We start from the raw sequence: 12745 nt of genomic DNA on the forward strand, positions 1-12745 counted from the left end.
CTGGGCCACCTTCACCTCCACTTACAGACATGAGTGAGCACGCCAGCCAGGCTCCTGAATTTATTATAACTAATAAATTAACAATAATAACACAAGTGCAGCCCACAGCTGATTGGACACGACATGACGTTTCCCAGGAAATGTGTGTGTGTATGTATGTGTGTGTGTGTATGTGTGTGTGGGTGTGTGTGTGAGTGTGATGTAAAGTGTGAAAGTGTGTGCGGGCATGTCTGACAGATAGAGTGCATACTCAAGTGTGTGCATGTGTGTATGTAGGTGTGTTTGACGGGATGAGACCTAGTGTGTGTTTTATTTAAAACACTTTACAGGGCCCATCGCTCAGTAATAATAACCAAGCTAAATGCTACATGACAACCATCAACCCAACACATGCATGTCACACTGGAGGCTACAGATTGATGCTAGACAATCAAGCACAGTTCCCAGATTAGAGAAGGACCACTCTCCGAAAATAATTTATTACTGAAACATTTTGATCTGAGAGAAAAAAAACAACATGGAAAAGTGCTGAAATTTGAGCCTTCTATTTCCAGGACAGTGAGATCCCCTGGAGATACCAGAACCGGGACAACCAAACGCTGACGCAGAGTTCTCCTGTTCTAAAGCTATCGTTTTTTAATTACAGGAACATTTGTGATGAATCACCAGGTGTTTACAGACACCAGCTGCTCATCAGGCCAAGGCCCTTCTATCAAACAGACTTCTCCAAACCACTAGTCTGGACCACAGCCAGGGCTTTAGACTCCTGCTCTATTGTGGGATGAGTAAAACTCATAGCTGACTCTGGATTAAATACAGGCCAGATCAGATATAGCTCTTCCAAATGATATGTGACCCATTAAGAACCATACATTCATGCTTTCCACAGGCCATATAGCGTTAATGTAACATCATACAGGAGTAACGTCATACAGGAGTTTAACATCAGGCAGGGCCACTTCCCGACAGACATGTTGATGACTGAGATAACCATTAGCTATCTGACAAGCTACATTTACTATAGGATGAAAGTAATCGTACGGGCTAGCTTGTTACATTTCATGGAAGAAGGTACCAGTTGGCCACTTTTTTGTTTATGTCAATATTATGTGAAAATATATTGTTGTCCCACACACACAATGTTGTTGTTGACCTCCTGTTCTATTGTAAAGCTGACTCTGGATTAAATACAGGCCACATCTAGATCCACACCAGATCAGATCCAGATCACATCTAGATCCACACCAGATCAGATCCGGATCAGTGAAAGAGGCTTTGCTGCTAATTTCTGTGGCTGCAGTCATTATGAGAGGAAAAGAGAACTGAATTGAAGAGAGATTATTTGCATTCTCTTATATTCACTCTTTTCAAGTGACTGTGTATGTGTGTGTGTGTGTGTGTGTTTTTTTTTTTTTTTTCATGCAATGACCCCAGAACACTGAAGAGGCTCATTACTGTTGAGCCTCCACAACTCTACAGCTCCCCATTTGCCTCTCCAGGTCTTAATTAATACCAGACAGAAAGGTCATCCTTAAAAAAGAAGACACACACAGAGACACACACAGAGACACAAACAACCTAGACACACAATACTCACTATCATAGGCACCATGCAAACATATGTATACACACACCTACACACACTCATACACACACACACATTTCCAAATGCCACCATCTGCATCCCCAGTAGCATATTTAAGTGCTTTCCACAGCAAAAAGGATATTACGGCAGCCCTGACATTTCAGTTTAGCTACTGGGCCCTACAGCGCTGCTCCACTGCATGACTCATCAGCACTCATCATTATTCTGCAGGGGCCACAGGAGGAACCATAAACACATCCAACAGCTCAGCAGAGAGGAGAGGAGCAGACAAGTGCCGGATCAGGGCCGGATGTGAGCCGGATGTGAGCCAGATCTTCTCCAGAGTGAGCTGCTGTCTGGGGCGTGTCCTGCTGCTGTCTGGGGCGTGTCCTGCTCTCTGCTACACTTACTCTTCCATCTCCCTCTCCACTGACTTTCACACACTTGGCTTTGGGTATTACACGTCTGACTGATACACACACTTGGCTTTGGGCATTACACGTCTGACTGATACACACACTTGGCTTTGGGTATTACACGTCTGACTGATAGCAAACAGCCCAGCTCTGCCTGCTCCAGTAGAGCTCAACTCCATCTCTGGCTATGGGAACACCAAGCTGTCCTCAATAATACATTCTCCTCTTACTCAGTCTGAGAAGGAATCTTCCAAATCAGATGCATATACACCCCTATCACACCAGAGAGGCTGATGCCACTCACTCAAATTCACAAAATGTGTGTCTTTGTGTGTGTCTGTGTCTTTGTGTGTGTCTGTGTCTTTGTGTGTGTGTCTGTGTGTCTGTGAGTGTGTGTGTGTGTGTGTGTGTGTGTGTGTGTGTGTGTGTGTGTGTGTTTTTGTGTAAAGAGGTGGAGAGGGTAATTTGCACTAATGACTGCTCCTCGTTATGTCTCTTCCATTCAGGGGACCTGAACCTGCTGGAAAATCATTATGTGGCACAAATGTGAATGAAGGCCAGAGAGGAAACGAGAAACGAAACGAGAAGAAAAGAAAGGAAAAAAGAAGAGAAGAGAAGAGAAGAGAAAAGAAGAGCAGAGCAGAGCAGAGCAGAGAGAAAAGTGGCGTTGGTGTTGTTTGTAGAGCTATAATAAATGAAGCCCACAGCGGCTCCTACCCAACTCTGCACACTCTCCCACCCAACACCCAACACTGCACAGTCTCCCACCCAACACTGCACAGTCTCCCACCTAACACTGCACAGTCTCACACCCAACACTGCACAGTCTCCCACCCAACTCTGCACACTCTCCCACCCAACACCCAACACCCAACACTGCACAGTCTCCCACCCAACACTGCACAGTGTTTTTCTCAAAAGTGCCTTTTTACTCAGCTTTGAGTGTGTGACTGTGGACTGGTATGGGCATGTGTACTCAGCTGTTGAGCTGTTAGATGTGGAGCTTTGAGTGTGTGACTGTGGACTGGACAGCTAGCTGCTGCTGCCAGCGTTCATTTAGCCTCAGCAAACCCCCCTCACCCCAAACAGACAATCCATCTCTCTACCCCCCCCCCTCCCTCACCCAAACTAATCTGTTACAGTGAGACCCACCAGACACACACACCCTCAGTGTTTTCCTCTTCACACAGAGACATATTGTGCTTGCAGACAGACGAGGCAGCCACACACTACACTACTGAGCAGAGTAGTGAGAGTTTGATTGCGTTTAGCATAATGAAGGGTGTGTGTGTGTGTGGGGGGGGGGGGGGGCAGTAATTAATCTCTGCAAGACGACTTCCATTCTGCTGAAACTGAGCCCATTATTCCAGCACTATGGTCCCCTAGAGACCTGCTGCCAGAAGATTCTATAATACTGCAGGCTACAACAGCTGGAGCTGAATTTAAACATGAAGTACAATATAAACCCATGAATAAATAAATACAGTGACTTTATATACAGCTTAAAAGCAGTATGGTTTATCAGTCAATTTATCAGGAGGTATCTTGTTTTCTTGAGGTGAGGTGAAAAAGTTCCACCTATAGCGATGGTTACATCATCCCTATGGAAACATCTCTTGACACGTCTGTGAAGAGCCATGGTGCTCCTTCAGGATTCTAAAGGTCCTTCTTCTAAAGAAGGTTTTGGTGGCAGTTATAATAGACATGTTAACAGCCATTTATACATGAATTACCTGAATTTTGTGGATTCCTGTCAGTCTGGAACTTTACTGGCAGAAGAATTAATTGTAGTATTTCAGGCTAAACTGAACTGCATGTGTGCTGGTGTATTCTCCACAAGTTCAGATCACTGGTCAAAAACAAAGGCCTCCTCTGAGTCCCTGCTCCCTCACATGGAGTGCCGCCTTAGCCCAGGCCAGCCACCACCCTGTGTCTCAAAAAACACACACACACACACACACACACACACACACACACACACACACACACACACACACTAGGGATGGGAAGATTCACCGGTTGGCATCGATGCACCGGCATAAAAGCTCACGATGCGATGGCCTGGATCAAAAAAGTGTGCACCGGATACAATGTGGGATGAATTGCGATGCATCGTTTCTAACATTTTTGCATCGGTATAATCCGTTGTATTTATATAGAATCGTGTGTAGGCGAACACCATTTAATATTTAGAAATGTGACCAATGATTTGTGACCAATAATTTTACATTTAGATAGATTCCTCCTCTCTAACTGTTTCTTAAGCACGCTCTCATCTCCACTGCTGTCAGTGGCCGATTCTCTTGAAGTCTCTCGGCCAAGTTTTGCACGAGTGGGAGGCGTGTTTGGGAGAGTGTTACCATGGCGGTTAGAGTTAGACGTCCCTACAACTTGTAATAAATCCAAGGTTTGGCAACACTTTGGATTTACGAAGAAAAATGGGAAATTCGATAAGTACACAAAGTACACAGGCAGCACGACTAATTTAGGTACTCACCTGAAGAGCGCGACATGGTGACACGTCTGCCTCCTCCTCGGATTCAGCTATGGCTACAGTGGCTAGCTCCACCAGTACACCTAGCAAGCAGACTAAGCAAAGTATTGCCACTTTTTTTCATGCCCCGCTGGCTACTAACTGAGCTCGTTCAAAGGCAAAAACCGAAGCCATTGCCTTCTTTATTTGTAAAGATATCCAGCCTTACAGTGTTGTAGAAAACGAGGGCTTCCAAGCTACACAAGCTAACCAGCTAGCGAAACCGTTAGCTTACGCTAGCCAGCTAGTACCCTCTGAAAGAGTGTTCAGCACAGCTGGTGACATAGTTACAGCACAGCGCAGTTTGCTTCATCCTGATAATGTGGATCAACTCATATTCCTAAAGAAAAACCTTAAAATAGGACAAATTAGTTAAATTTAGTGTGTGAGGTAGTTGATCCACATGTTTAGGATGAAGCAAACTGTGTGGTGACTGCCAGGTATAGTTAAAAAACACTTACACATATATGTTATCTTTTGTCAGAGACCTTGTTAATGATTTGTTGTCTGACAAATAAATTAATCATTATGTACCATATTAAATTGCATAGAATTATATTCTTTTGCATCGCATCTCGTTGGATCGCATCGTGTCGAATCGCATCGTGTCGAATCGCATCGTGTCGAATCGCACTGCATCGCAATAGGGGTGAATCGTATCGTATCGCATTAGTAGCTGCTTTTATGTATCTTTAATGTATCGAATCGTTGGCAGTGTATCGAGATATGTATTACATTGTCTTCAGTGATGGATATGCACATCCCTAACACACACACACACGCACACACGCACACGCACACACACACAAACACACGCACACATACACACAAATCTGTGAGCATCTGGCAGAGAAAGGTGCTTGTTAAGGCTCAGTGGTGGTGATGTTCCCCTTGTTTGTGTTATTCTGGTCTGTTCCTGTGAATAGACCAGCTACACACTCTGGCACACAGAGAGGTTGTTTACTCAGCGGCAAACTCAAATTGAACTCTACTCCAACTCTAGTCCACTTCTTGTGGAATGATATGAAAGATGTGAATTAGAAGCACAAAACCCGTTGCCAATGACAGCGGTCATTCATTTTTCGCAGTGTTCAATATGAAGAAATATCAGACTTCCGAACGTTGGGGTAGCCCATTCAAATCAACTGAACTTTTTGGAACATTCTAAGGAGCCGTATATTCATACATTTTAGCACATGATATCTACGCTAACTCCAGTCCACACAGAATAACACTACATTTTAATACATGATTTTTTACACTAACTCCAGTCCTAACAGAATAACACTACATTTTAACACATGATATCTACACTAACTCCAGTCCCAGACAGACAAATACCTCCTCCAGCCCAGATCTGGCCCATATACAGAGGCTGAACTCTCAGTTCACCTCACTACATACATAAACACAGATAGAATCTCCCTCTGGAGTGAATTTGGGTCACATCAGGGCCACATCAGGGCCACATCAGAGCCACATCAGAGCCACATCAGAGCCACATCAGAGCCACACCAGGGCCACATCAGAGCCACATCAGAGCCACATCAGAGCCACACCAGGGCCACATCAGGGCCACATCAGAGCCACATCAGGGCCACATCAGAGCCACATCAGAGCCACATCAGGGCCACATCAGGGCCCTCCTTCCTTCCCTTCTTCTTTCCCTCCTTCCTTCCCCCTTCCCTCCTTCTTTGCCAGAGCATCACAGCCCTATTGTTCCCCTCAGGTGCAGTTATATGAGCTGCAGAGAAATATGACTGATGGACAGAGCAGAGAGGAAGGAGAGAGAGAGGAGGAGGATGCTGCCTGGAGCAGTGTTCTGAGATGGGAGATGGTACCTCGGTTAAACAATGAAAAATGGAGGGAAGCAGTTGTTGACACGAAAGAGAGAACCGTGTGCCTGTCAGCATCTGATTAGCGAGGTGTAAGTGTGTGTTGTGCTGTTTTAAAATGATGAAAGTACTCTTTAACAAGTGTGGAAGGCTCACGGCATCTTCACACTGGTTTAGATTGAAGGGGGTGATAAAGGAGGAGAGGGAGATGGAAGGAGGTAGATAATGATGAAAGATTCTTAACTCTATGTTGTGGAAAAGCTACCTGCTGTCAATTTGATCTGGTAGAGTTTAACCTGGGGTGTTTTGCCCATGTGCGCATACACACACACACACACACACACACACACACAATAGTATCCAATTTAATCCATGATCTCTAAACTATTTGGTGTTCTAAAAAGGCTAATTTTTTTACTTAATGTTTCTACTGCAGAGTAAAATATCAAGGTGTTCAGACACACAAAACTAATGAAGGTAAGGAAGTATGTGACGTGGGCTCCTGTTGGAGTGTGGTGAAGTATGCTTATGCGTCTATCTATGCTATTGCAGTTATTGGGTCTGAATTGAGTTGGTTTATGTTGTGTGCCATAACTGTTGTTTTGTATTCTTGTTGTGTTAATAACTATATAACTATACAATTGCTGTGTTGTGGTAGTCCTGTGTTGTTGTTGTGATGTTGTCAAACTGATTCAGACATTTGCGTTCTCACATACAGCTCCTCGTGTAATGTCTCGATAAATTTAGGGTGGCAGTGCATGTATCTACATTTGTGTGTGTGTGTGTATGTCTGAAAACTGATTTATTCTTTTTTGTTCCCCCTCCTCCTCTTTCTGTCTGTCTCTCAGGGGTGACATAATGCCTCTAAGAGTGGGGGTGTCAGGTAACAATCAGACCCCCTCAGGAGAGCAGGCCTCTGGCCATCTTTGATGACATAATGCCTCTAAGAGTGGGGGTGTCAGGTAACAATCAGACCCCCTCAGGAGTATACTATGTCTATGCTCAGGAGAGCAGGCCTCTGGCCATATTTGATGACATAATGCCTCTAAGAGTCAGTGAGGGAATGGGCCCCTAAGTGGCGCTGAGATTGCGATTGAAACGCAGTGCACTAATTACCCCCACCAGCCTGAGAGGCGCACAGGGAGCCCAGCGTGGCCGTCTACCCAGGGAGAGGGAACTCAGGGCGGGGAGGAGAGGAGGAAATCACTGCCCCTCCTCTTCCACCATCCAGCACCACCTTAAACCACACCGTCATGTCAGCTGGTATAGGCCATGGCCCCCATAGAAAAGAGAGCAAGGGAACACACACACACACACATACACACAAACACACACACACACATAGACATACATATACATACACACCAACACACACACACACATAGACATACATATACATACACACCAACACACACACACACACATAGACATAAATACACACACACACATGCACGGACACACACACATGCAGACACACACGCAGACACACAAACAAACACTGGTTTTATTAGTGAGCTGTACTAATGAATCCTAAACGGATTGACAGGGATTTTTTGACAGTGGAGGGGGATGTAATCTATCGGTGTGGCAGCCTTTGTGTGATCAGACATCAGATTTAAGAGAAAAACTATCTCCATTAGTTTGGAGCACCGTCTTTGTTACAGCATGGAAAAAGCCAAGCCTCTCCATTAGTCTGATTCCTTAGGTGCTGTCAATGGATATCTCCCCATTTCAAACCGCAGGGAAAGCCATCAATGGAGAGGGGCGAGGGGAAATACAGAGAAATGGATAGACAGAGGAGATCAAGACAGAGCCAGAGAGAAAGAAGAGAATGAGAAAAATGATTAAAAAGAAGAAGCGTGAGTGTCAATATGCTACTGATAGCAGTGAGAGACACAGCAGGGAAAAGGAGGTTTAATTAAAATGGATTGCATTTTGTATTTTGATACATGATTCATTCCCCACACTTTAGGCTCAATTCCCCTTGCTGTGTCTGCTAGATGTAAGGAGAGACAGGGTATTGATGAGGAACGTGACAGCAGTAGATGGAAATACTAAAAAACGAGTTAGCAAATTGAAAGACAATAAAAAAAGTCAGGGAGTGAAAGGGGAAAACTTTTCAGTGTGTTCTTCATAAACTCTGTGACAATGTGGTGAATGGATCTGAATTACGTTGTGTATATATCAGTGTGGCGCTGAATTAATGACTTTGAAAAATCTCGCTCAATGACTGGCACACACTCTCCGGTGGTTTGGAGAGAGAAAACAACCAGACCTGCACCAGAGGTACTCCACAGACAGCTACTCCACAGACAGCTACTCCACAGACAGCTACTGCTGCTACTCCAGCTCTTTCTCGAAACTTAGACAAGGTTTGTTTTGATGATGTCATTTTAGAATGAGCTCTGATTGGCTTGTGCCACATTTGGGCTCCATTCTGGAACCTGTATTCATGTGGACGTTCCACTAGTAGCAGTAGTGGGACAATAGCAGGACAGCAGTAAACAGCTCTTTGCAATAACATCTCCAGTCACTTCTGAAACATGGATGAGAGTGGTTCCTCTGAATCCCAGCTTCTCCTCGTATATATCTGCTTCACCTTCTAAAATGTTCTAGATAAGGCAGCTTGATGCTTGAGCTTGAGAGTTTGAATGACCAACAACTAACTCCCTTTCACACACTTTGGAGACGTGAATGGAGGGAAGGGTCTGTACGCCCAGGAAAGTAGGACGGGGCCTTTTGTTCAGTGTACGCTCAAACACACACAAACTCACAGACGCGGCAGAACTCTCCCAGCCTGCAGGCATGACTGCATTCCCATGGGCTATTCACATCATAACATAACACATCAGCATAGGCGGGAAGTACTTTTCTGAAGACCTCCATTAAAGAGTCACATTCAGAAACAGGCACTTTTCTATGCACACCTCTCAGTACTGAGCATTTATTAAATGTGTCTGTGTGTGTGTCTACGTGTGTGTGTATGTGTATGTACGTGTCTGTGTGTGTGTGTGTGTGTGTGTGTGTGTGTGTGTGTGTGTGTGTGTGTGTGTGTGTGTGTTGGGCACACAACACTTGTGAAAATGCTTAAAGGAGATGCTTACAGTGTGTTCTTGTACAGCACTGCAGAACTTCATTAACCTGTTTTTTGAAAAAATGCTTACGAATCAGTTTATCCTACATGCTTTTGTCGGAGAGAATTAGAGCATATCCACATTCCCAAATACACAAAAAACACAGTACAATACATACAGACAGTACACGCACGCACAGACACACAGAGACAGACACACACACACACACACACACACACACACACACACACACACACACGCACGCACATACACAGCAGACTCACCTGTGGGCATCCATTGGTCTGTAGGTGGCTTCTCCAGGGTGTTGGCCTGTTCCCAGTCCAGGTCATCGTCGCGTCCCTGACTGTAGCCACAGGAGGAGTAGGGCCGCTCAAAGTTGCAGTCACCTGACACACACAGAGGAACACAGTTACGCTGGAGACAGAGACAGTTCAACATAACAAACTCTACATCAGAGGACTGACACTAAAATTGACACCAAAAGGCCTCCCAGATTTCAGTGTACATTTGTGCTCGGCCTCCTTATCTCCTCCCCACAGGTCCTCCATCTCCTGCGCCTCCTCTCACCTCCTCTATTACTCTGTGACTTTTTTAATCCTCTACATTCATAATGCAATATGCCAAACAATGAGAGGCATTTAAGTGAGACAGACTGAGGGATGGTCTGCATTGCCACAGAGCTCCATATATTACCATCATTAGTGCCGCCAGCAGCCAATTCTGCCCTGACAGCGATGAAGAGCTCAAGCTCCATCATCGTTACAGCAGTGTGTTCCCTTCCACTACACCCACACCAGCAAACATAAATCTCATCCATTCACACACACACACACTTGTTCACTCCACCCCTCGCTCCCCACTTGTCTGCAGATCCAGACTCATCCATTCCTCTCATTCTACCACTCTATCCCTTCACAAACGTTCTCCCAGCAGAGACACATACACACACACACACACACACACACACACACACACACACACACACACCCATCCTTCCATTAACATTCCTCTGAGTAAGAGTGACCTCTGTCCTCTGTGTGAACTTTCACCCCTGGGAGGCTGATCATCTCAGCTGTGACATTTTAGCAGTAGACTGGAGATCAGACGTAATTAACACCAGGACAATGTCACAACACACACACACAATCACAAACGCAAACATAAACGCACACGCACACGCACACGCACACGCACACGCACACGCACGCACATACACACTCTGTGACCCACTGTCAACTTCACATATACCATTTCCCTAGGGCCCTGAAGTACAGGTAATACTGGCCAAGGTAATATGAAGTGTGTGTCTGTGTGTGACACCTACATCTACCTCTACCCACCTACCTCTACACACACATATGTTACATAAGTAAACACACACACAGTGGTAGAAGCACACATTGATCGCTGATGCCAAACACACATACACCACAAAGCTCAGTTTGTTCCCGCACAAGAAAGGAAAACCATACACAGGTGCGCATGTGTGTGTGTTTGTGTGTATGTGTGTGAACTTCATTCTGCTATTCCATCTTTTCTCTCACTGCCGAAAGTCCTGGAGGAAGTGCCCCAGTTTAAAGCAATGCCAGGGCCAGCAGTAGTTTCTGTCTGTGATGGGGATGGCAGGTGTGCTGGATGTCCAGGAGTTTCTGTCTGTGGGGGGGGGGGGGGTACTGGATGTCCTGTTTGAAGCAATGTCTGATAACAATGCTGCACTACCAACTGCCATAGCAGTTAAGCTGATGTGTTTACATGGGTAATCAAGTCCAAAATCAATTGGATGATGTGATATCAAATTGTGAAACCGCCGCTGTGAAAAGACATTCACATCAAAAGAAGTCGTTTTGTGTGCTTGACAGAAATGTATCTAAAAATAGTAGCTCCCAACACACCTGTATTTCAACACACACAATAGATGACGACCTTCAGTGTGCAGAGGTCTATGGTCTATCATTTTCCAAATGACTATCAGTCATGCAGCGATAGAATGAGCTTCTGAGGCAACAGTGCTGGTGATGTCAGTAGCTGTGCTTTTGGTAGTCTGACCATGTGGCAGGTCTAGGGAAATTCACATTGCATTTGAAAAGAGTATTGACCGTCATGGTTTTCGTTATTTTGGGGAGACAATAGTCAGTAGCAATCTATACCAAAATGTATAAACTACAGAAAATATTAAAACTATTAAAAACTATTAACTATTACCACGTGTCAGAGCGCTATCCATGTTTCTGATAACTTTCTCTTTGACCTGTCTACTTTCCCAATACAATAGCCGAAGTAACTAATTCGAACGTAAAATCCAACACATTGTTGGTAAAATATATATACGCCTAATGGTGTGTGTGTGTGTGTGTGTGCCTCATAACTAGTAACCAGCGTGCACTAAGGCCCATCATAACTACCTTACGCCACTGGAGAGAGAGTATGTCTGTGTGTGCATTGGTGTACAGTATATGTCAGGGGTGTGTGTATGGGTGTAATTGTTTTGGTTTGGTTTGTGTATGTATCTGTTTAGATGTGCATGTGTGTGTGTGTGTGTGTGTGTGTGTGTGTGTGTGTGTGTGTGTGTGTGTCTGTTTAGACCTCTAAGTGCACCTCTGTGTGTGTGTGTGTGTGCGTGTGTGAGAGCACATATGGAGGTCATACTGTAGAGCCACGTGGCTCTCTGTCCTTGAAATGAAATGCTAATGCTTCATTTTGCCATTTACCAGCGTTAGGCCTCCTTGACGTGCCTGACACCTGGAAATCAAAACAAACCAAATTAAAGCACAGCCCATCAGGCATGCAACTGATTGTGTTTCTCTCTCTCTCTCTCTCTCTCTCTCTCTCTCCCTCTATCCTTTTTGAATGGGTGTGTTCAATTAGAATTCATTTAGGAGAGAGATGAGGCTGACACTTGGGGAACAAGAGGCCCAGAACCCAATGCACCACGCAACTCTAATGAGGCTGTCACCCACCACACAAGGAGACACACAGGTAAGGAGAGGTGACACACACACACATTTCTTCTAATGGATAGCTGCCACCACTGTTAGTGAGACAACCATGTCATTATGTAATAGTTTTCAGTTTAACAGTCTGTGTGTGTGTGTTGCCTGCATGGATGCATTCCTGTGTCAAAAATAACTGGCGTGTGTGTGTGTGTGTGAGTGTTCCTTTCAGTGTATTATTAAATACTATGATCTTTCTCACTCAAAATGAGCTTTCAAACACACATACACACACACATGAGCTAGTTAACACACACACACACACAGATATTGTGCATTTCAAAGAAATCT

The 12745-nt window shown here is 44.8% G+C and overlaps 1 protein-coding gene across 15 annotated transcripts in view; it reads right to left on the reverse strand.

Annotated features, from left to right (window-relative positions):
• LOC105889427 (receptor-type tyrosine-protein phosphatase mu-like) overlaps positions 1-12745 on the reverse strand; it is a 133536-nt gene that overhangs the window by 108314 nt on the left and 12477 nt on the right. For all 15 annotated transcript variants that reach the window (XM_031559840.2, XM_031559846.2, XM_031559845.2 and 12 more), the window contains exon 2: positions 9728-9850. In XM_031559840.2, the coding sequence (XP_031415700.1) occupies positions 9728-9850 (123 nt within the window). The remainder of the gene's footprint in view (positions 1-9727; positions 9851-12745) is intronic.

This window comes from Clupea harengus, chromosome 22 (genome assembly GCF_900700415.2).
Source record: "Clupea harengus chromosome 22, Ch_v2.0.2, whole genome shotgun sequence".
In the NCBI taxonomy this organism is placed as follows: Eukaryota; Metazoa; Chordata; class Actinopteri; order Clupeiformes; family Clupeidae; genus Clupea; species Clupea harengus.